Here is a 25,596-nt window from a genome sequence, read left to right as displayed (position 1 = left end):
AGTACTACTTTGCTTCACAGCAAAATCTAGGCCCTCTTAAGAGAATACAAACAAATTAACCAGGTCACTTAGTGGTAAACCTTTAATCAGTGGTATCGTGACCAAGCAAAATGCTTCCCAGAACCTGAAGTCTCTGACAACTGTAAAGACCCTAGGCAGGGGAGTCTCAAAGGCCAGCCCCTCCCCAACCCCTCAGTTCCCTGTGCCACCTCCCTGCCTTTAGGACATCCTTTGCTTCCTAATCTAGAGCCTTCACACTGGAGAACAATGTAGGAACATGCATACATTTCTCAACCCAGAAGTCATTCTGCCCACAGATAACTCCAAAACCTTACTTAAAAAAATTTTTTTAGTAGGGTACCTGATTGGCTCAGTCATAAGCATCTGCCTTCGGCTCAGGTCCTGATCCCAGGGTCCTGGGATTGAGTCCCATGTCAGGCTCCCTGCTCAGTGGGGAGCCTGCTTCTCCCTCTCCCTCTGCCCCTCCCACCACCCCCCACTTGTGTGAGTGCGCTCGCTCGCACTCTCTCTCTAGCGTGCATAAATGAATAATTTTTAGTAGTCTCTATACCCAATGTGGAGCTCCAACTCACAACCCTGAGATCAAGAGTCACATGCTCTACTGACTGAGATAGCCAGGCAATCCCCCAAAACTTTCTTTTTGACAGTCATCTTGACCCAGATTCCTTTGTCTAAACTGTTCAAAATGAGGAGTTAAAGTCCCTTCTCCCCTGATTCCCTCTCACAGAGACAAGTCCAGATACATACCCAGGACATGCAGGGGCAGAGGGAGAGAATCCCAGACAGACTCCACGCTGAGCACGAAGCCCAACGCGGGGCTCGATCTCACAACCCTGAGATCATGACCTGAGTCGAAATCAAGAGTTGGACGCCTAACCAACCGAGCCACCCAGGTACCGCTGTGTGTGTATGCACATGTGTGTGTTAATGAAAGGTACGTAACTACCCTTCAGAACTTCAGGTCAGCATCTAATAACATGCCTTAACTCTCTTCAGTCACTCTTAATCTAAAGCACTCTAAACTATGGTTTAGGTTCTCTTATTACAAAAGCATGTTATGTGGCTTCTATTAAGACTTTTGGAAATGCTAGAAACACCTAAAGGAACCTCTCCTTCCAAGAAACCACTGACTTCAGTAATCAATACGCAAACTGCTTGACCTCTTCTTGGATTCCCTTCTACCAAACTCTGAAAACTTGTTGCTAGAGTTCTGTCCACCTTCTCTTCTCTACACATTCTCCCCCAACGATCTCACCCAAATCCACGCCTTCGACAACCCACATGTCCCAATCCTGACTGTTCTACCAAGCACTAGGTTCCCTGAATCCAAATGCATATAAGACATCACCAAAACCCTACCTCCCTAGAGGCCTCTCAGACAGCATATCCAAAACTACCCCTGCTCTCTTCTCCACTCTCCTTCTCTCACCAAGTAACTCTTACTGGCCTTCCTTTTTCACCTGCCTGCATCTCCATCCAGCCACCTAGTTGTCCAAACAAGGAAACTCAGAAGCAGTTTTGGCAGTTCCCTCTCCTCCACTCCCTACCTCCAATCCGCCACTGAGTTTTGCTGCTCCTACCTCGAACACATCTTTTATACCCATCCCTCCTCTCTTTCTCTACTGTCCTGGCCCTGGACCAACGACCAGTACCAGACTGACTGTGTAAGAACTGCCTGGCAACTTTTTTTAAGATAGTGTCCCACTCCATCACTTTCCCTGGATTCTGATGCGGAGGGTCTGGGCTGGGGCCTGAAGGATTTTTAACACATGTCCCAGGTGTGCATACTACCAAAGTCCCTACCCTACTGAAATGGCCCCTAGAAGCACCTGGGTGGCTCAGAGGGTTAAGTGTCTAGCTCTTGATTTCAGCCCAGGTCATGATCTCAGGTTCGTGAGATCGAGCCCCCTGGCTCGTGGAGCCTGCTTAAGATTCTCCCTCCCTCTCCTCTGCCCCAACCCCCCACTACCACGCACATGTGCTCACACGCACGATAGATAGATAGATAGATAGATAGATAGATAGATAGATATTTGAAAAGGACCCTTGACTGAGCTGATAGGTGCTTAACCATCAGCTTCAGAGAGGAGGAAAGAGATGTGCATCATTTGCCGACTTCCGTGGTATAAATACTCCCAGCATGGTCAATTTCAAGCTAATGTCACAGCCGGGAGCCATGGGCACAACTGGCTGATGCAAGCCGGCCCCAGCCCACGAAGATGCCCAGATCACCCAGTGTTATCTTCTAGAACAGGTCTAAACGCCCCTCTTCCCAGGTTAAAGTCCTTTGGAGTTTTCCTCTGATGCCCTGCAATACAGTCCAAGTGCTTTGCCTCACACACAGGCCTTACAACATGAAACCAGTTTCCTCTTCCCAACTTCTCAACTTCCCCTACAGAGAGCTCCACCTAAGCCCCCAATGTCCGGCTTATGTAGAATCGCTTGTGTTCCCCCCGAAGAAACCGTGCACACTCATTCCTCCAAACCTTGCTCATATTGTCCTTCTGTTCCTCTACATGACCTCACACCTCAGTAACTGCATTTTCCCCTTGGCCCACTGAGCTCCATAGCACACAGAAGCCTGGGTAGCCCCTTCCCTCTGACATAGTCAAGGCCTCATTCATTCATTATTTTTCCCTCCTGGACCCAGAGCTCCATGCCCTTTGAGCCACAGAGCTCTGACGAATCCAAGCCTGAGCATGGGAGCTCTGCCCGTGCCTTGGGGATAACCTGTTGGCCACCTGAGGAAAAAAAAAAAAATCTCCTTTAGGGCGAACACTGGCTACTTTTTTCAGTGTATTCAAGAGACTGCATTCTCACGTGTTGTATTTAATACTAACAGTAAAGCTACGCATTTAAACAGTGTTTTCCAGTCTACAAAGTGCTTCCACGCACATTCTTTCACCTGATCTTTCCGACCTCATCAAGTAGGTAAAAATACATACCCTCTGATCCCCATTTTAAAGATGAAGAAAATAAGGGTTTACAGGGGTACATGACCTAAGAGCAACCAGAGGTAAGCTAAGGAAAAAGGGTTTCAGTACAGGTGTTCTGCCCCTGAATTCTCTGTTCTATCACCTCGAGTACAGGACAATGCTGGCCGTGGCGTCCACTTAAAACTGGGAAGGGGTGGGTGGCAGGAACCACCGACCTCGGGGATGAGTGAGGGAGATCTGAATTTCAGGCAGGGAAGGGAGCCTGGAAAGGGGGTGTTTATCGTGCTGCAATTGTCAACTCTGCCCTGCAGGAGGCAGCCCTCAGCCACAAAGCAAGAGTATCTGGGCAATCTAATGCAGCAAAGATATTGAGATGAGAAGTGACAAGACAATAGTATAATGCGTAGGGTTACGTACACAATGGTGTACACACGAAACTTAATATAACATTGTGGGTCAACTAAATTTAAAAAATTAAATAATTTCAAAAAATTAAATTAATTTCAAAAAATTAAAAAAAAAAAAAAAGAGGTGACAAGAGTTTGCCCCGACCAGTCAACAGGTGCTGATGTGAAATAGGATAGTTGGCCACATAATGGCACCTACCATGAGGTCACAAGGCCACAAGTGAAACCACAGAAATAAACAAGTTTTTGAACACCTTATGCCTAAGAGCAGAACTGTCTCAACAACCAGGGGCTGAAAAAAAGCCACAGGGCAGCCAAATGAGACAGAGCAATGTGTCCAGGGATAGGGCAGGACTTCCTAGAGCGAGAGCCAGGCCCGAGAGGACTTCTAGGAGACCTGGGAAGGGCTGGCCTGAAGCCGGATGGGAGCCTCTGGGGAACAGAGAGGCCAGTGCCATCCCCTGGAGGCATGAGGGCAGGACGGGGAGGGGTGGGCCAGCCCCAGAGCAGGAATGCGGGTGCCCTGAGCGCCTCTGCAAAGACCTAAGTTTAGGAAGCCATCCTGGTGGCCCCTGCCAACTTGGTTCTACCACCAGCTGAAGCAGAAGGAGCCTGATTTAGAGCCAACCTGGAATAGCTTGGGGCCCCTGATTCCCCAGAAACTGCTAGTGAACTCCCACAAGAGCAGTTTAGAAGCCCAAGGAAAAGGGGCAGGAGTCTCTTTGACTTCTTTAAAGACTAAGCCCAATTAAGAATAAATATGTTTTCAAGATGTTTTATGACTACAGCTTCCCAACTGGTAGCTAATTTTGTCGCCACCTGCCTCCCTCTAGTTAACCACAATCAAACCCCTTAAGCTGAAAGTGTAGGAGTGCCGAAGGTAACAAAGTAGGGAAGATACAGAAAGCCTTGTGTTGGGGCGCCTGGGTGGCTCAGTCGGTTACGCATCCACCTTGGGCTCAGGTCATGATCCCGGGGTCCTGGGATGGCACCCCACGTCCAACTTCCTGCTCAGCGGGGAGGCTGCTTCTCCCTCTCCCCTTGCCCCTCCCCCTCCTTGTGAGCACTCTCTCTCTCAACATCTATTTTTTTTTTAAGATTTTATTTATTTATTTGACAGAGAAACAGAGGGCACTTACAAGTGATGAAGGGTAACTGGAAGAAAGGCAAGCGGGGACAAGGAGGGCCCACCCCAAGAGGAAACCACCCTTAAAAGGATTTCACACCCACCCTGGAAGGAGTCCGCCCCCTCCCCCATAAGATAATAAAAGGCTGATTGGATGACAGGCGCAGGGAGGGTTAATCAGATTAAAATAGCCTGCCAACAAGCCCATAAAAATCCCTAGACTTAAGACACTCCAGTGGCAACCCTCTCAGGTCCCCCCCCCTTCTCAGGTGTTTTATACTATCACTTTGCTATTGCTCAATAAACCTTGCTTTGCTGCCTACCACTCTGTCTCGTCTACCAACAACGGCGGGCATCGACGGAGGAAAAAAATCCTACAACACAAGTTGGCAGAGCGGGAGAGAGAGGGAGAAGCAGGCTCCCTGATGAGCAGAAAGCCTGAGAGCCCAGTGCAGGGCTCCATCTCAGGACCCTGGGATCACGACCTGAGCCAAAGGCAGACCTTAACCAACTGAGCCACCCAGGTGCCCCTAAAATAAAATCTTAGAAAAGAAAAAGCCTTATGTCCTGCCCCAAAAAGCCAAGGGGAGAGGAGAGGTTGATGCATCTGGAAAGGAGGAGGAATTCTTGTGTCCTCAAGGGCAAAGGACACACAGTGGGGAAGAGGGGTACCAACCCAGAAACTATCACAGACAAACTGCCGGATACATGGATGGCCCATGCAGATCAAGGACAGACTGCAGACTGTGTTGTGTTCCAGAAAGAGTCCTTTTCAGCTTCCCTGACTCCCCCTTCCCTCTCCCACGCCTAGCCCCACCCCCCATCCAACTTCATTTGCCCTTCGCCTATGGGGAAAGACTGGTTTATGGTAAAACCGTTATCTTGGTTTTTTCCAACTACAAGAAATAACAAACAGTCCTAGCCAAGAACTTTGGTCATTTAGCACTCAGCAGAGAGCCCCTCAGGGGCCTGGGGAAGAAACAGCACTGACCAGACCTGGAGTCAGGACAGAGGAGTTAACAGCTCGGCACTGTATCTTCCGGGCCAAGCACCTGGACAACTTTCTGATAAGGTACATGGTCACGGGCACTCTGCATTAGCAAGAAGGCAACAGACACTGGGTAACTTAGAATACAGAACAAAAGGAAACAGAAGCTGAATAAGCCTCAAGTCATTTATTTTTGTTCTGAGAATGTTAATGAAACATACACACACACCACCCAACACGCTCCTGCCCTATATCCAATCGGCCCTCTTCAAGTTCAACTCTGGGATCCCCCCACGTGGAAGAGGGCAAGAGATTTTCATGGTCATAAAGTAGAAGGTTCATTGACTCAAGACTCATTCAAAGAACACTTCGAACGGTAGCCTACCAACAGGGAAAAGACGAGACAGCGAGTTTTGGGTGGGCCACGTACCGTACTAGAAGGCGGTGGAGGCAAAGCACCCTAAGACCCAGCCCTACCCTCAAGAATCTTCACGTATAAGTTTAGGAATGAAGCCTAAAGTATAAAGGGAAGTATGAATCACCAAAATGCTATATCACAGAGAAAGGCGAAACGGACATGTACTGAACGCCCACAATAAGCATTTTTCACATACGATCTCACTCAAAAGTCAGTATTCGAGGAAAATAACATGCTTCTTTTTTATTCCGACTCCATTCTGTCTGTTCTTGATTTCTCAATTTCTTTACATCGAGAACAACGGTGTGCCATTTCCTGTTGGCAAACACCCCCACCCGCCCTGACTCCATGGGCTGATTACTGTAACTGTAACTGTAACTGTAACTCATCTCCAACGTTGTGTTCCTTCTGACCTACACAGCGCCCCCTACAGCAACTTCCTATACACGCTTTTCCACGCTCATGGCCGGGCAGGCAACTAGGCTGGCGATGCCTAGAGCCCACAAGTGTGTTGTCTAAGTCCTCTGTGTAACTCTGCTTGGCTAAGAGCGTTATTTTTTTTGTTTTAAAGATTTCATTTATTTATTTGACAGAGAGAGAGAGAGAGAGAGCACAATAGGGGGGCAGCAGAGGGAGAGGGAGAAGCAGGCTCTCTGCTGACCAAGGAGCCCGACATGGGGCTTGATCCCAGGACCCTGGGATCATGACCTGAGCTGAAGGCAGACGCTCAACCGACTGAGCCACCCAGGTGCCCCACTGGCAAAGAGCATTAGATGATTATTCCCATGCCTCACTGGCGAAGGAGAACTGACTGAGAGTTGTGGGAGTTAGAGGGGCAAGCTCTGCTCCCATTTTCCAACAGCCCATCAGCAGAGCTGAAACTTAAGAGTATCCCACCTATACATACATCCCCTACGTGTTCTTATCATTCAGTGAGCTCCAGCCCTGTCTTTTCTGCTCTTTACTCACATTCAGTAGTAAATGGGGATGGGGTGCCCTATGAGGAGCAGGGAAAACCCCCAGGCTTTCGATGTTTCCTTGCCTAGGATACCACTGAACCTGGAGATCAAGAAACCGGTCCGCGATGGGCAGCCTCCATTCCTGAGCTCGGCTGACAGGCAGCCCCATTTTGAGGAGTTAAGCGGGGACTGGTGATGCCCCGTTGCCCCAAGAGGCCAAATATTCACCCAACGTGGGCTCAGATCATTTTTGGTTTCATCACACTCACTTTGATATTAAGGTTACCCAACTTTTTCACTTTCCTTTGATTTCCCGACTCCTCAAAATGGTGATCTCCACCAGCTGCATCTGTCTCTCTCTGCTCACATCCTCACTCAAGCTCCCATCTCAACTGCTTTACACAAACTATCTTATTATCAAACATCACCAAAGATCGGCCAGTGGCCTATTTCCTATCTCACTTCTTTCTGACATTTCTACAGCACTTGAAATGACTTCTCCTTCCTGGGGGATAAGATAATATTACTCTACCCTTGACTTAAATTTAATATTACTTAGTGAGATCATGTCTCTCATTCAAGAAGCATTTCTGGAGCACCTACTATGTACCAGGCTCCATGTGAGGGAACACCAAGACGAAGAGAAAAAAAATACATTCTGTCCGCAAGGAGTTCACTCTCTAATGAAGAGTCTTTCCATTGAGTAATGAGATTACACACAACAAGCTAACCTCTTCACGGAGGGTGGGATGGGAAAAGTGTCTATACAAAGGACACTACCCACGAATGAGACACAACACCTGGGGTTACATGGGACTCTGGAAGAGCTTCACGGAGGAGGAAGCATCTGAGAGGACATTTAAGACGAGTAAAAGGTTACTGGGCAGTTCATATTCCAAGCGGAGAAATCGGTACAAGCCTACAAAGACTTGGCGAGAGTTGTACACTCAGTCAAGGGCCTCAGGCTCACCCTGCTGGAGGAGAAGGCAGGGCCCCTTAGGCAAGAGATGAATGCAGGCAAGTAAGCAAAGCCCGCATCACAAAGGGCCCGTGCGTCCCAGAAGTGGGATTAAATTTCATCCTGTAGGTGATGAGGGAGGTACTGAAGACTTCTGGAGGGGGGCATGTTTGTTTATCGGAAGAAAACAGAGGAAGCCCTCTCACAACAGCAGAGAGGATGACGGCTCAAACTAAGGGAGTGGAACCCCTGAGGGAGAGATTTAGGAGGTGCCTGACTACAGGTGGTGGGAGAAGGCCAGGGAGAAATCTCGAATGCCCTGCTGTCTCTGCTTGCCCGCACCTGAAGGCAGTTCTGTCTTCTTCCCTGGCATCCTCACCACTCTAAGCACAGTGCAAAACACATGTGAGGCAAGGAATAAATACCAGCTGACCAGTTTAGTACTCCCACCTTCCTCGGCTAATGGTAAGGTAAGTCTACAGCAAGAATCTTCTGTGGGCCTTGGACCCAGCGTGAGAGCAGGAGGCTGCCAAGGTGGGCTATGGAAAGATTTGGGGACACCCCAGCTGGGTTCTACGTAGCAGCCATATGCACTCAACCTGGAGTCAGGCACAAAGTCATACTCCCGTGTATTAAAAATAAGAACATCGGAAAATAGAGCACCAGTTCAATAGAGCAGTAGCACTGGGACCGGGCTCTGAAGTCTGGGTCCAGCTCTGGCTCCGTCACGGATGGGACAGGACACAGCGCAGGGAACCTCATCATTCTGGACCTCACTATGCTTCTCCGTAAAATGAACTTAGCATGCCAGACCACCACAAAGGCCCCTCCGGCCTCACACGTGCAATGAAGCTCAGTAAGATTGTAAGGAAGATTTCCAGGAAAATCGGTTTGAAAGCTAAGCTACTGGCAGAGAAGGGCGTTGTGTGACCTGAACCAGGAGGGTGAGGTGGCCCTGGCTGGGCAGTGGGGGGAAAAGAAAGCACAGCAACGTGTGAACAACTGTAGCTTAGGTCCCCGGAAAGGCAATTCACAGGCGCAGAGACACATGGGACTTCCTGGCTCACTTCCTGCACTCTCTTTTTGATTCCTGCTTCCTTTTATTGTGACTGTGTCCACCTTATCATTTGATCAAAGCTTATAATTCTTGTAATAAAATCGTGGACCAACCTTTATACAAGAAGAGGCCTAAAAGATGATCTTGTCTCCTTTTCCCCCTTCCAGAACAGGAAACTAAAGGAAGAAGAGACGCGTATAAAGCCACATGAGTATTTAACAGCACTGCAAAAACTAAAACTCAAGTTGGCCCTACTCTGAGAGCAGAGCTTTGCCCACAACCTCACGCTGCCCTTCAACTAAAGGAATATTCAAACCCGGAGCGTGGGGAGAAAGTATCTTCCTTTCTTTCTCCGACCTTCGGTGCTCTTGCTCATGACACGGCTAACTGCTCGAAGCTGTTCATTCCACCGAATGTTCGTGACATGTGCTGCTGCTGAGTGTTTACTAAGCACCAGCTCTGTTCTAACCACTGGAGACATGGTCGCAGGCAGGGCCCCAGCTCTTAAGAACCTCACATTCTTGTGGTTTAGCAGCAGGGACGCAGAGGTGAGAGACGGATCATCAACACAGACAAAAACAAAACAAAACAAACAAAAAACCCATGGTAAGTTAAAAGTATTACAAAGATAATAAAATTGGGAAGTGAGGAGTCTCGAGAAAGCAAAAAAAATAAGTATGTTAAAGTCGCATCGATAAAAGGTGGCAGAGCTTGGACTCGAGTCCACACAGCTCACCACAGAGCATACAACTTCACCAACTGGGTTGTACTGAGTGACTTCGCGCAGCAATTTGCAAGACGAGTGCCCACAGGACTAAGGACCGACTGCATGGGAATATATATACTCAGAATATGCTTTTTGGAGTATTTTTATTTTGGAGTCTTTTTAATTTGGAAGGGAATTCAGAAGAAGGTTCTAATGAATTATGTTTTGATTTTAACGCATCCGAATGAATCTCTAGCTTGTCCTAATGGAAACATAGATTATAGTTGAATCAAATATTTTTCCTTTCACTCTATAGGTCTATCTACTGTGACAAAACAGACGTAAACATTCGCTTTCCTACTTTCCTAAACAGTAAAGACAGCTCTTACACTGTACATACTCAAAAGCACATTTATCGCTGATGTCAACGGGAATATGACATATCACAATCCTCTTACTAATATAAGGCTCAATGCTCATAAAATATGCAGATACAGCAAGTTAAAAGAGTCTCAAAATACAAGGATTGCATGCAGCTAGTTTCAAAATCACAGTCTCACCAAGACAGACTAAGCATTGCAGAGTACACGCAAAACCAATCGGAATCACATCTCAAAGACAGTCTTTATGTCTTACCTGGGCTCTTTTTTATAAGATCTTCTCATTTTTCTAAAAGTTCTCACTCGGCATCTTCTCCCTAGCACGAAGAGCATCCTCTCCCCTAATTACACCTCATATCAAAGAATGTCACTCCTTTCGAACTCAGAAGACAATCCATTCATTTAGTGCTCTCTGCGGGGCCTTATGGCAACACTGATTAAGCTGAAATCAAAGATTCATGAAGCCCTATCAGGGGAAACCCAGCACCGGGCAAGACAGGCGCAACGTCCCCTGGGTGGCTTATGAGTCCCCCTCCCTCTCCCATGAGAAGGGGGATCACAGGTTCCAGAAGGGCACCAGGAAATGCTAAGCAGACGACACAGGTGGCCTTTCCTCATCACACACAGCCCTAACCACCCTCTGGACCACTACTTTTTTTCCAGGTCTGCCAACCACAAATGACTCAGCAAAGGTGCCAGAATGACAAACAACCACAAGCCCCAGGGCCTGCCCTTCGGATGGGAGAAGCTTTGCACCATATGAAAATGACACCAATGTGAAAACACATCTTTCCCTTAAATGTAAAGGGATGAGAAAGAAGTTATCAGAAAGTGAGCACCTATCATGCATCAGGCACTTGGAGAGGTTCCTCACTTTTATTTCAACTCCACGCCAACCTACAAGGTGTGTATTATCATGACGCCCTCTTCATGCGGGAGGACACTGATGGTGCAAAACAGCCCGAGGGAAGAAAGTCTGCTCCAGGCTGGAATCTGACTCCAGGAAGCAGGCTGGAAATTGCTGGTAGAATTAAAGTCAAACGCAGCCACTGGGATGCTGGCGAGGAACAGCGTCGGCCTGTGCAGTGATCAAAAGGATTTTGCAAGCATGAACAGCCTTGGAAGGGGTAGAAACACATTCTAAGTCTCAGCTGTCCCTGGTCCCTCTCAAATTCACCATCAGTAGCCGCCTGTCACTCCGGATACTCTTCTCTCAGCTCCAGCTGGTCTTTGCCTGGACTCATCTAGAATGGGGCAGGCCAAGTCTCTCAGTCTCCTGGAGGTGGATGGATCTAACCTAACAGCTAACATCAAGACAAGTATCATATTCAATAAGCAAATTAAAATTTCTTGCTGATAAGAGTGGAGCCACCATCCTATGGCCAAAGACCACCTCACCTGCCCTAGGAATAACTAGGATTTAAAAAATACATAATACACACACAGAGATACATATATAATATTTTGTACATATTAAATATACAATGTATTTTTTTTTAAAGATTTTATTTATTTATTTGCCAGACAGAGCGGGCGCACAAGTAGGGGAAAGGGGTGGAGGGAGAGGGAGAAGCAGGCTTCCTGCTGAACAAGGAACCGGATGCAGGACTCAATCCCAGAACCCTGGGATCATGACCTGAGACAACGCTTAACCAACTGAGCCACCCACGTGTGCATCCCTCACAATATACTTGTTTTTAAAGGTTTGTTTACTTACTCATTCGTTCATTCTCTTGATACCCATCCACTGAACCTGGACAAGTATGTTTGGACTTATCTGCATGCTGTCAACTGTTTCTTACTAACTCTCTGAGGACACTACTGAGCTGATTAAGACAGTAAAAGTGAATTACTTCCAAATAGCACCTGTCATCCAGAGGGGCCCTAGGCTGGTAGGCAACTGGGGACAGATGCTCTAGGACTCTAGACTCTTCATGGCTATGACGACTAAAGTCAGAAATAGGCACAGATAATAATCCCAAAATGCCCAACTCTGGAATGCCTTGCATCGATGGTACGAGAAACAAAACAGAACTTTTATTTCCCCTGCCTATCTTCTGCTAGAGAAAGCCAAAGGGAAGTTCAGCAGGCCTGTGTTCTGCAGAAAAGAGAGGAGAAGCGGGCCAGGTTACCCCAGGCCCATGGCTGGGATTCCCCAGTCAGCAAAGCACAAGCCATCCTTGTCTATTCCGTGAAATGAATGAGGCCAGGCCCTAGGGTGACAATAACTTGCTTCTGCTCTCCTAAGACAAAACGTCCATCCAGCTCCATTTACAATTTACAATCTGCTAAAGAGTCAGGATTCCATCATTACGTAGCTGTACGGATGTGGGCATGTTGCAGAGTTTCAATTCTTAAGGGCCAAGTGGACACAGTCATTACCCCACAGGCTGCCAGAGCAAATGAAGGGATGGCCAAGCCATAAGCCTCTGACTGGAGGCCTGGTGTATGCCAGGAAGTGTGGTATGTGTGGGGGCAAATGCAAAGAATGTGCTGCCTTCCTGGAGCCCATGCCTGGTAATCACTTTGAAAAGGATAAAGTACTACCCAGATTCAGAGATCACGCTAAACTGCGATCGCCAGCATTGTCTTTCCTTGTGTCCACGTGGGCACCATTCTCTGCCGCTCTGCTTGGAAGCTCCAGTGGCAAGTGTCAGGGTCCCCTCTTTCCTCTGTACACCTGCCCACCCGCATGCCGGGCTCCAAGTTCCAGAGTTCAGACTCCGCACTCTGTGGTGCCCCAGAACCTGGCCTTCAAGGCCTGTTTTCAGGCTGTCACTACATTGCATGAAGAAGGGCCATATCTCCTGGTGGCCCTTCAGCTCCTGACTTCCACGAGAGCCGAGAAGGAAACACCAGGAGAACAAATGCCCTGACACCCGACAGCTGCAGAAGGAGCACCAGCTTCGAACCACCATCTCCCAAGGCCTTGGAAAATGTCAGAGCGGCAGGTGCATCTGCAGGCCGAAATGCCTACGCCCAAATACGTGAAGTCATCCTGCCCGTGGAGGGGGTCTGCTCCCAAGTTCAGCCCTCAGCTGCACCCCCATTCATCTCCCGCTGCAGAGCAGGGCGCAAGACATTACTTTCACAATTCCCGATTTCTGATTTTAGAACATGGGCGAATTCTCTTCCAGGGATGTGCCCAAGTCACTTGTTTTTAAATAGAAATTGCTATTGTGTTGTTCATTTCTTTACTGTCTCTCTCCCCGGGCAGAAACTATGTTGTTCACTAGAGTCTCTGGCGTCTAGAACACCACCTGCCACATCACATGTGGTCAATAAATATTTGGTGGATTAAATAGCGGGGTGGGGGGAGGAAGGATACATGTATTCCCAAATCTTTCTCTCCTGCAAGATGAACAACTGTTGCCCTGACCTGGAATCAGAAGGCCTGAAAAAGTATGGTTACCATGGCAACCACAGCTCCAAAATTCAAAACATCCTTCAAAACTGCCACAGGTCTTTGGTGGGAAAAGGGTTAGTTACTCCTCTTTGCAGACTGTGTACCTGGGCTCCGGGGTAACCATTTGCCAAAATACTGCTTCCGACCCGTTCTTGCTTTATGGAGCCTCATTTTGGGAAAGTCAACCACTACAGATGCCAAATTTAGCTCCTTGAATAGAAACCACCCTGAGAAGAACAGCGGTCTCTGATCTCTGGGCACCTACAGTCTGATGGAAAACACAGACAGCACAAAGAAATAAAAACACGAAAGAAACCAACAGGCGCAAAGCAAACAAGCCATTATGTAATCAACCAGATTTACATAAATGGGATATGGGGGGGGGGTAATTATCCAGCCTCAAGAGGACTTCTTGCTTTGCAAAATGATTTACACTAGAATTCCATGAAAATCAAGTTTCTGTACAGTCCTTCATCCATCTGATTATTTACTCCTTCCCTAAATACCTATTTACTGAGCTCCTACAATGTTCCATGCAAAGAGCTCAGCAGGCACTGAGCACTGAATAAAATAAACTATGCCCTCACAGCTTATGATCCAGTAAAGGATCGCAATGTGACCAAATAATTGCAATTTAGGAACATAATCACAAATCAGGACATGTAATAAACACCAGAGTCTGGGGACGCCTGGGTGGCTCAGTCAGTTAAGTGTCTGCTTTCAGCTCAGGTCATGATCCCAGGGCCCTGGGATCGAGCCCCATGTCGGGCTCCCTGCTCAGTGGGGAGCCGGCTTCTCCTTCTCCCTCTGCCTACCACTCCCCCTGCTTGTGCTCTCTCTCTCTCCGACAAATAAACAAAATCTTAAAATTAAATTAAAGAAAAATAAAAATACAATAAACACCAGAGTCTGGAAATATTTTCTGGAGGAAAGATCCAAAGAAGAAGAGAAGAAGGGCAGGGTGACAAGGTGGGTCAAGTTACCAAAGGGGAATTCCGCTGAAGAACAGTGTCTGTGGTGACCGGGAAAGGAGAGAAAGCTCCCCACTCAAGGCGCAGAGAGGCTACTCTGGCTGGAGGCACGGGCCTGGGAGCAGCAGCAGGAGGGGAGCGGGAGTGAGGTCATGAAGACCACTCTGGCTGCATCCAAGAATTAAAGGGCAGGGGGGCGCCTGGGTGGTGCAGTCGTTAAGCGGCTGCCTTTGGCTCAGGGCCTGATCCTTGTTTTCTGGGATCGAGCCCCACATCGGGCTCCTCCGCTAGGAGCCTGCTTCTTCCTCTCCCACTCCCCCTGCTTGTGTTCCCTCTCTCTGGCTGTCTCTCTCTGTCAAATAAATAAATAAATAAATCTTTAAAAAAAAAAAAAAAGAATTAAAGGGCAGGGCTTCGCGGGAGGCAGGGAGACCAGCTAGAAGGACACTCAGGGAACAGACACGGGAGAGATGGTGGCGTGGGGAGGAGCAATGGTGGTGGAGTCGGGAAGACGGACTTGAAGAACACCCTCCCAGGGCAGGGAAGCCTCGTGAAGTTGACCGGTCCCCATTCCCAATGCAAGGAACTGAGGGAGAGGCACTGGGCTGGAGGGAAGGACGGCCAGCTCAAGGACACCAAGGTGCGGTTCTGAAGAACATGCCCATGAAACGTCCGTTAGTCGCTCGTAGGTCTGAGCCTACGGCTCAGGAAAGAGAGGAGGTCCGAGGTATGTGAGAGTCCTCGCCACATAGAAAGAATTAAAGCCACCACTCAAGGGGATGAAACAGCCCTAGGACAGTGTGGAGACTGAGGAGGAGACCGAGCAGAGGGAGGGTGAAGGGAAAAGGAGAGGGAGAAATAAGAAACCTGGAGTCAGACCCTTAAGCAGACGGACAGTGAAGAGACAGACGGACAAGAGCAGCCCAAGAATTGTAAAATCTCATTTTTAGCACCTATCAGTAGATCGGAAAAGATGTCTCATAATTAATCAACGAAGTAACAAACCACTGTTTCAGCTTATGCTAACCAGAGGAGCAAACTCAGAGGCCTCGCAGACCACCAAAAAATCTCACTTTTACTACCTAAGAATAACCTTAGCATAACTCTTCAGACTCGTCTACTTAACCTGTCCTACAAGAGGAAGAAGAAATGCATACTCTCCATTTTACAGAGGAGAAAGTCATTGTGACCGGGAGAGAAGGAGTCACCCGTCCAGGACCACAGAGCGAGAAGATGCACTGAGCCCCAGCCCACAGCCCAGCTGCCTGGGATGGTCCCCCGAACTGGCGCTAGGGGGTTAGACCACCCGCAGACGAGGCCTGAGTGAGCTTCCTGTGTTGGCTGCTGAAGACAGGGCTCCATCCCACGCAGAACGGGCTCCCCAGACACGGGGTGGGCTGGAGGCCGAGGTGCGTGCAGGGTACCTGTCCTCCAGAGCCATCTCTGCCGCTGACCGACTCCCCGGCCTTGGACTTCCGTTTGTTCTGAGTTGAAATGACTCCACAAATCCCATTCACCATGAAGACTAGATTCTCCGGGAGACAGACGCTGAGCCAGAACCGTAGGGACTAACAGGTGTCAGCGGAGTACCAAGAAGTAAGACAACGCACTGGTGCCATTTAGGTCGTAGGATCCTCCTGCCCTCTCCCTTTCAGCTGACTTTTTCCTCAGACCTATTTTTTTTTTTTTCCTAAATGCTGTAGTCTGACTTCCATATTCTCCTGAAACTATCTTTTTCATGCTGCTCTCCACACAGGCCGGGAGCTCCTCGATGGAAGGGCCGTTTGCGTCCAGCCCTGTATCCCAAGCACCCAGCACAGCACCTGATTCCCTGGAAGTGTCCGATCAATGTTTCAACAGCTCTCTTGAGTTCTGTGATTTTTCAGTCTCATCTCTCTAACTACAAACAAAGAGCATGTCAACTCAGAGGCATTTAAGGAAGCAACCCAAGCATGGAAAAGGCATCTGAGATAGAGGAATCTTTCAGGGACGCTTGGAACTTCCCGAATGGGCAGGCCACTTTCTACTCTGGTCTTCCAACACATGTGGCTGCCAATCCCCCCAGTAAGTCCGCAGGGCCCCACAGCACCCGTGAGGTCCAGGTAATCACTACCACAAACATAGGGCTTCCCTCAGGATCTGCAAGCCACAGCACAAGTGACCACTAAGAATAAAGTCTCTGAAGGAATATTCTCAAAGGATGACGACTCTCTCATCCTCACTGAAGACAAAACTAGAGAACATGTGTTTGAACCTTACCACAGGGGCTTTCAGTCAGATCTGAAGAAGAACTTTCTTAGGAGCGGGCCTTGAAACACAGGAAGAGGTGACCAAGAGAGGTGGTACAATCCTCTTCTCTGAGGTCTTTTCTAAATTTTTCTATGAGGTCTTCACCTGTCAGGAAGATGTGGTTCATCACAGACAAAGACAGAGAAAACACATGTTGTCACCCAAGCTAAGGGCAAGCTGTTCCCTGGACAAGCTCCACCCTGTTCAGAGTAACCTTTATTACGGCCACTCCATCCAACCCTGAGAAGCAAACAAAAGGTCAGGAAGAGCTTCGGAGTGTAATGACCCAGCTAGAAGACAAACAGATGGCTGTGCGGAGTCAGACTGGCATTAATGCATAAGCTTGGTTATGGAAACCATGAGGACGAGGCTAAGTGGCATCTCTGATGAGCAGGCTCTTCCCCACCCCCTTATTTCACAGACTCACCTGTCCTTAACCTAGGGACTTAGATTTTGCCCTACCTTCTCCAGGAACAAGGTAACAGAAAAGCTGACGAAACGAAATGTCTATCACTTAATAAGGAAACCTGGATGATGGGTGGCTCAGTCAGCTGGGGCATCTGCTTTCGGCTCAGGTCATGATCTCGGGGTCCTGGGATGGAGCCCCGCATCAGGCTCCCTGCTACTCCCTCTCCTGCTCCCCCGCTTGTGTGCTCCATGTCAAATAAATAGATAAATAACATTTTAAAAATAAATAAAAAATAAAAAGGAAACCTGAATGAGAAAACAGAGTGGGTAGTAATGCACCAAATATGCTGCCAATGGCACAGAAAAATGATGAGCTGTGTCTTCCTCTTCCCCACTACCCCGAATTTTACGTTAACTAGCTGTTTTATCACACACACACAATAGCCACTGGCTTTTAGGACATAAAAATTTCTTTTTAAGAAGCTGGAAGATCCTTGCAGAGCCTCAAAAATGTGTCACTAAACCAACGGTCCACTATGTCTTTCTGTATTTTCCTAATTGTTGAGTCAAATCTTGCCAGGGTTACCATACTCCCCTTTCCCCCCACTAGGCCTCCAGGGCAAATTCTTTTTCCATAGTTGTGAAAGAAAGGGGAAAACCAAGTGGGTTGTTGTGTGTGTGTGTATATGTGTTTTTTTTCTTTAATTTCCCTCACTCAGCCCCCTCACTTCCTGACTACATTTGCTAACCAAGAAACAGCAAGACGAAAACCCTCTGTGGTCAGACCGAGTAGGTGAGAGGCAGCAGGCTGGGAACAGGCATTACTACAGTGATGTGCTGACACGGGGAGATCTCACGAAGCACAAAGACACTCCAGAGAAGTGACAGTCAGCAACGGGCCCAGACTTGAGGTCAGAGGCCTGAGTTCCCCAGCCATAACCCAGATCTGCCACCGTGATGTGCCTATCGCCTTATTTCCTTATCTCAGCTACAAATCGGGGTTGAACAACCAGAATCTCAACACGGAGTGTGTACAAAGGATGCAGAATGAAGGACTTCATACCATCGGACCAAAAACAATGTACGGGGGCTCCAATGGAAGAGCCACGGACTTCCTTCTCTCTCCCCTCCGCCACCACCGATCCGATCCTAGCTGAGCCACAGCCACCGCTCGCTGATGATTTGGATCTGTATTATTTGAATTGAAAATCCAGACACATAGTGTCTGGAAAACAGAGGAGAATATTTGACACCAGGACTATTTTTAGAAGGTGGCACGTGGCTGCTCAGAGTGGCGCGGGGCGGGGAGGTGGGTGGAGCCAGCCACTGCCTGACATCTCTTTGCTGTAGCTCGAAGCATCCCCCCGTCCTGTTCCCCTCTCCCATCTGAAGGCCCACATTGGATTTTCAGTGATACATCCTGGATGGAAGCTTCGCCATCTCCTCTGAGAGTAGGAAGATGCCTCAGGCACTGAAGTCACAGCACAAGACCTGGCAGACCCCCACCCCCGCCCCCACTCTCACGAGATGTGTAGAAGCTGTATCTTCCTTCACACCAGACACTATAGCCCCTTGGCACATCACCACACCAATGTGGGCTACGGAGGCAAGAACCCAAGAGGGCAAAAGCTCCAGAAAAAGCCCTCAGGCTGCAGAAAGCTCTTGTACACAGCGCATCCCGGCAACCACCCCAGGCTCTCAGGCCAGCTTGGTTCGGTGTCTAAACACCTGCTCCAGGGCCCAGTGGCTCATGCACGGAGGTCAGGAAGGAAATTCCCCACTGGCAGCTTACCCATTCAGATGCCTTAATGGAAAATAGTGTTACCCTAGAAGCAATTATCAGTGACCAGCCTAGCAACTGGTGGATGGAGAGGACTCCAGAGAAACTAACCGCACAGGGCAGAATCACCACCTGCTAATCTGCCCCAAGATCATCCCTGGCTCCTGCCTGACATGTAACTGGTGCCCCCGAGCACGTAACCACCATGGAAACTCTTAAAATACCAACTCCCACAGAGGACCCTGGCCAGTGTGAATCAGCCCATGGGGCTCCACCTCGACCTCCTCAGTTTCCACAAATTGTTAGAATCTGGAAACCACATCTCCAGCCAAAGGCGGGCTGCTTCTCATGGAGCAGTTTGCCCTGACCAGTCAGCATGGGCCCCCCACGCGGCGGTGCTTACCCACAAGCCCTAGAACTTACCCTCCAGAGCCCTTCCCATCCTGCTGACCTCATTCCTACCTTCTCTCACACCCCTCCCCTCCACATGTATGCTTTCTCAAACATGCAAGAGCCAATGATTTCCAGGCGCTGGAGAGATGGTAAAGTGTCCCTTATAGAGACCTCAGACTCGAACGGTTCAAATCTCACCCTTGCTTCTGTTTGACCAGGAGCGAGTTAATCTCTGAACTTCAGGTTTCTCAGCCATAAAACCCACGTGGGGGGTTTCTTGTGAGGATTAAATGGGATTGTGTATTGAAGGCGCTTAGCAGAAAACTTGGCACAAGTAAAATGCTTTCCCCGCCCTCAAGGATTTATGGGTCCAGGAGAGGTTGTCACTAGTTACACCTTACCCAGCACTGACTACTTACTTAATCTGCTGACAGACCACAGGTCTCTGCATTTGTTTTTGTTGTTTTGTGTTAAGAATGACAGTTCTCGGGCGCCTGGGTGGCTCAGTGGGTGAAGAGTCTGCCTTTGGCTCAGGTCATGATCCCTGGGTCCTGGGATGGAGCCCCACATCGGGCTCCCTGCTCCTGGGAAGTCTGCCACTACCTCTCCCTCTGCAGCTCCCCCCTGATGTGCGCGCATGCGCTCTCTCTCAAAAAAATAAAATCTTAAAAAAAAAAAGAACGCCATTTCTCTATTTCACACTCCCTGTGCTTCTCATACATGGCAGGGTGTGCACAGAGGTGATGGGTGGAACGTTTGGATGCACAGCTCACCGTGCTCCCCTGGAAATGGAGCTGAAACTGGAAGCAAGACTCTCCCTGAAGGTCAGAGGAAAGGGTTGGAGAATCAGGATAAATACGCCAATGACACCATTACCTGCCAACCCACACACCAGCTAGGCCGGCACCACCAGACGGAGAGGTGAGAGGTGCTGCCTGAGGTCAGATGTGTTGCCAACCAGAAATCCTGAGGCTCTAAGTTGAAAGGGCTCTAAGCAGCATGAGGGTGTTACACAGAAGAGGGGACAGAAGGGGCCATGGTGATACAAATAATGACAATACAGGGGACGCCCAGGGCGCAGAGAAGCAGAGAAGTGCTGCTATGTCCCCTGGAAAGACAGCCTACAGGTAGCCATCCACAGCTGCTCACTGGGCCCTGGTCAGCTTTCCCCCTCCCTCCAGTGAATGAGGACCAATACCATCCCACCAAACTGGCTCCATCCAATTTCTGACTTTTCACCAGAATCCGGCAGGTCAGAGAGTTTTGAACAATCACCACAACCAGTTATGGCCAAGGAATTTAGGGAGACATGCAGGTACTAATTCCAAAAGCTTGACCCATAAACTTCAGACTCCATTTTTCAGGGAGATCAGAAGGCAACACTCCAGTATTAAAAAAAAAAAAAGAAAAGAAAAGAAAAGAAAAAAAAGTGCCATCTTATGTTAAATGGTGGCTAAGACACCAATCCCCAGTCAGAGCACTGGAAGTGCAAGGCTCGGCCCCGCCACCCAGTTCACACACAGCAGCAAGAATTAGCTGCCTCAAATACCACTCTGCACATCTCTCCCAGGTTCTAGAACCTATGGAGGCTCCCCAGTGAGCTGAATCCTCTTTGTATATGGATCACATGGTCTATGGGATCTCAATGCATTGTTGTTGACTGACTGATAAACTGAAATTCCAACTCTTCAGCATAAATCAAGTCTGTCAGCCCGTCAGTTCATCACCCTATTCTCCACACCCCTCATGGAGACCACCCTTGGTCATCCATTACCACCTTCAAGCCAACATCCCCAAACTGCTTTCACCAACAAGCATCTGGCCTCCATTCAAAACTCTGCTCTGGGGGCGCCTGGGTGGCTCAGGGGAATCAGCCTGGTTGAGGTGGTTGAGTGGCCGGACTCTTGACTTCAGCTCAGGTCATGGTCTCAGGGTCCTGGGATCGAACCCCGCTTTGGGCTCCAAGCTCAGCGGGGAGTCTACTTGGGATTCCCTGTCTCCCTCTCCCTCTTCTCCCCACCCCGTGCTCACTCTCTCTCTCTCTCTCTTTCCTCTCTCTAGTGAATACATAAATCTTTAAAACAAAACAAACCCTCTACTCTCTGCAGTAAGTAGATGTGTGGCTGCCTAGGGCCAGGAGAAGAGGAAAAGGAGCACTGAGGGTGATATATGAAGAGTACGTACAGGTTTCCTTTTGGGGTCATGAAAATGCTCTAAAATGGACTGTGGTGAAAGCTGTGCATATCTGGGAATATGCTAAAAACCACTGAATTGTATACTTTAAAAATGACTGAATGGTATGGTCTGTAAATTATATCTCAATAAAGCTGTCATGGGGAAAAAAAACTTCAGCTCTGAACTCAACACCTCCAGGAAATTCTCCCTGACTTATGAATAAAGATACTTCCACTCAAAACAGTAGAGAAAAAAAGAATCATTCTTCCACTCATTTTTAATGTATTCACCAACAAAAACGTATTGATCACCATAAAAGGCCAAAGTACCGTGTTAGACAGTGAAGATACGAAGATGAACCAGACAAAACTGGGCGTGGATTATTTCACTACTGTACCCCAAGGCCCTTGGTTCCCCAAACCACAATGACTTTGACATCTTCTCCACTTCTTTCTTTCTAGGGTTAAAGGAGGAAAAGAAGCGGTCTCCTGATCCTCTTTGTGTTTAACTTTGTGCAGTTAAAATCCTCAGCCCCTTGCCCCCAACTGCAGCCTGAAAGGTGCTTTTCTCTCTGCGGAGAGGTAGATTCAGGAGGGGGAATGTGAAGACGATGGATATCATGCTGGGCCTGGTATGCTAGTACCCCCTGGCTGAACCAGGCCAGAGCAATTTTCCAATCCCCCCTGTCATGTGTGAGGAGTCCCAGGTGTCGCTCCAGGACACTTGAGTATGTGAGTTCATACTCTCAAGCAAACATCCACTCCATGCAAGACACTCAGAGAATACTGACAATAATCCTTCACCCGGACACGGCATTTTCATCTGTGGGAAACGTTTTCACGTGTAAGACTCCTGAGACATGTCTCCCCTTCCACAGATGGAGAAGGTAAATGAAGTGGGGTATCCAAGGTCCCACACCTACTAAATGACAAAACCGAAATTTAAACTTAAATCTCCTGGGGGCGCCTGGGTGGCTTAGTCAGTTAAGTGTCTGCCTTCGTCTCTGGTCATGATCCCAAGGTCCTGGGGTCCAGCCCCACATCAGGATCCCTGCTCAGCAGGGAGTCTGCTTCTCCCTCTCCCAGACCCTCTCCCCCACTCGTGCTCTCTCTCTCGCCATTTCTCTCTCTCTCAAATAAATAAAATCTTTAAAAATAAAAAAATTTAAAAAATTAAAAAAATAAAATCTCCTGGCTTTGATTCCAATATTCTTTCTGCTCTACTGCCCTCAAATGCCAGCTCCTTCTCAGGGAATCTTGCTGGGCATCCACAAGCTTCTACTCACTCGATTGCTTCTTTTCTCTCCAAGAAGCCTTCCACTTCTAAGACCTACACATGATGGGGTTTTGTCTTTGCCAAGATCCAGAGACATTCCAACAGGAGACAGTGAAACAATGGTTAAGAGTAGAGATCTGAGTCAGACCAATTGGGTTTGAATCCAGAGTCGGCCTTTACTCTACACATACACGCAAATTCTTCTAATCCAGCAAGCCGTCATTTAAAAGACCTGCCTGCGCCTACTCCTAGAAGGTGAAAATCCTTCCTGATTTTAAGAATATTGAAGATTCAATGGCACCCTTAGATAACTCTCCAAACCAAGAAAGTCTTCCTTAATTCCAACCAAATCCACCTCCACCCTCGCCCAGGCCAGCAATGCAAGACTCTTTTCCACATATTTTGTCCTCAATATGCATGGCAAATCCCCAAATCAAAACAGGGTCTCTGTTAGGGTCTCTCACACTTGAGGGTAAAGCTGACAAACCGTGATGAACTATTTTCATTCAAGATTAGCTCCTGGCTGGCTCAGCTGGTAGAGCTGGGTTGTGATTTCAAGCCCTACATGGGGCATAGGGATTACCTTAAAAAAAAGAAGAAGAAGAAAAAGGGGAGGAAGAGGAAGAAGAAATAAAAAAAGATTAGCTCCCACCAAGTTGCCCCTCTTCCCTCTACTCTGTGGAAAAGGCAGCAGGATGAGGTACCAGTCAGAAAGAGTTATTATCCTCAGGTCCAAAGTTCTACATCTGCACCTGAGAGGATAACCACTTCCAGTCAACAGAAAAGAGATCCCAGGAAGCTCAGCAGTACTCCACAGATTCCTCCTCCTCAGTATCCCCTCAAAGGCACAAGGTTCACCTTACTTCTTTTTTTCTCTTAAGTGTGGTTTTTTTTGTTTTTGTTTTTAGTAATCTCTGCACTCAGCATGGTGCTGGGACCCACAACCCTGAAGTGATCAAGAGCCACACACAGGCTCTTCCAATGGAGCCAGCAGGTGCCACCACCCTGCTTCTTTTGCCTTCGTCCATATTGTTCCCCTTTCCTGATCTCACACCCCTGACCTCATACTTTTCCTGCTGTTTTCTGCCACCTGTCTGTATTTGTCACAGTTTGAGACTCTCTCCCTTCCAGAAAACTTCATGTCTTCCAATGGTTCCACCTTCTCCATGGGAGTGAAACTCAGAGTCTTCATTGCTTATACAAGTCTCTGCCCATCCTCCTCCTCAAAGTTGGCCTGCCCCTTTTTCTACCCAGCCCTTCCTCCTCTCCCTCCAGGACCCCATCGACATTAGCTGGTACCTGACTGAGCTCAGGAGAACATTCAATAAATACTTGTTGAAGTGAATGTAATTGAACAGGCTGGGAGGAGTCCTGGGGAAGGTGACCAATCCTTCAGCTGCCCCACACAAGGCAACAAACCTCTGTTAAGAGACAGGGCCCTAGAGCCTAAAAGTAAATGAGCAGAGTCCACGGTATCAAAGAGCCAGTGAGGATCCCTCTCCCCTGAACCCGTCGGTGGGCTTGGATCCAGCACACCCCCCAGCCAAGGCTGGATGGAGCGGCCCTCTGGTTTTCTACACTGTGCAACAGGACAAAGAACTTCTCCCACTCCTCAGATGCCACACTAACCCAGGCAAAAAAGTAGCCAGCACAAATCAGCGTAGGGTAGAGCAGCTCTAGACGTCTGAAGATTCTCTCTAGTAGATGGGCCTGACTCAACAAGGAAACTCCAGCACGTCCTCTACACATGTGGGCCAGGACAGGCAAGCTGGTGTGGCCAAAAGAACATCAGAAAAGCTGAAGTGGGAGTTCGGCAATATGAGTGTAAGCGCAGGAGCCCCTGAACCTTTCTCACCTTGTAACCTCCAGGTCTTAAATAGGAATAACAGTAGTAGCTAACGCGGGGTTTTCGCGATACGTGGTCCTCACTGTACTGACCTGCTCATGGTAAGGGCCCAATGGGTATGAGCTGCCATGGTTTTATGATTCATTTTGCTACGAGGATGGAATGAGATGGAATGTAGCGGGAAGCCCCACATAGGTGCGTGACACAGGAGAAAGTCGCAGGCCGGGGGCCCCGGCTTGGGGAGGAGGGCGACACGCGTGGAAGCCAAAGTACCACCGGCCCTCCAGCGGGGCGCAGCAGTGCCCGAGGCCCACTCTGGCGAGGGCACCCCCGCTTTCCTCCGCGAGGTTCCGGCCAGGACGCCCCCGCGGAGGGCAGGAGAGGGGAAGGGGGAGCAGGCAGGGGCGGTGCAGGGACGTACCTGCTCTCACTGCACTCCTTCCGCTCCCTCACCCGGAGCCACTTGCGGAGGAGGAAGCGCTTGCGGCGAGGAGAAGCGCTGGGTGTGGAGCAGTTGGACCACGGGGTGTCCTCGTCGCTGGAGGGCGTGATCTCGATGGATGGCAGCTGCAGGAACTCCTTGCCCGGGGCCAGAACGCCGGGCAGGTCCCGGGTCAGCCCGGCCTCCAGGCTCTGCTCCTGCACGTTCTTCATGCGGCGCATCTTGAAGCGTCGGCGACGGAGCGTGGGGGTCGACGAGCTGGACCAGAGCGGGCTGCCCTCGGGCGCGCCCTGGGGCTCGGGCACCTGCAGGGCGGGCGGCTGCAGGTTCTCCAGCATGTTGGCCGCCGGCATGGGGGCCCGTGGCGGCCGCGCTCCCTCGGCGCCCTCCGCCAGCCGCCTCGCTCCCCACCCCTGGCCGCGGCGCGCTCGGCCCGCTCTCGTTGGGAAACGCTCGCCGCTCGAGCCGCGCGGAGGGCAAGTTCCTCTCCCGGAGCGCCGCGAGGCAGGCGCGCGCGGCCGCCGAGGCCGAACTTTCCGGTGCGCGCTCCCCTGGCCGTCGGCGCCGGCCCGCCCGGTCCGCCGCCCGCCACCGCCGCCCGGCCGCCCTCCTGGGGCTCCCGCGGCGCGCCCGCTTGTTTTTCTTCCGCGCTCTC

At 49.3% G+C, this 25,596-nt stretch overlaps 1 protein-coding gene across 2 annotated transcripts in view; it reads right to left on the bottom strand.

Moving 5' to 3' along the window:
* Positions 1–25,315, bottom strand: part of GRAMD1B (GRAM domain containing 1B) — a 165,142-nt gene extending 139,827 nt beyond the window's left edge. The window contains exon 1 of one of the 2 annotated variants that reach the window (XM_057316749.1): positions 24,921–25,315. In XM_057316749.1, coding sequence (XP_057172732.1) covers positions 24,921–25,294 — 374 coding nt within the window. In that variant the 5' untranslated portion in view covers positions 25,295–25,315. The remainder of the gene's footprint in view (positions 1–24,920) is intronic. The other variant, XM_026505525.4, reaches the window with a different exon arrangement.
* Positions 25,316–25,596: the final 281 nt, after the last annotated feature.

This window comes from Ursus arctos, unplaced genomic scaffold (assembly GCF_023065955.2).
Source record: "Ursus arctos isolate Adak ecotype North America unplaced genomic scaffold, UrsArc2.0 scaffold_22, whole genome shotgun sequence".
In the NCBI taxonomy this organism is placed as follows: Eukaryota; Metazoa; Chordata; class Mammalia; order Carnivora; family Ursidae; genus Ursus; species Ursus arctos.
The sequence above is the reverse complement of the archived record's forward strand: the minus strand, read 5'-3'. Positions and strand labels throughout refer to the sequence as shown.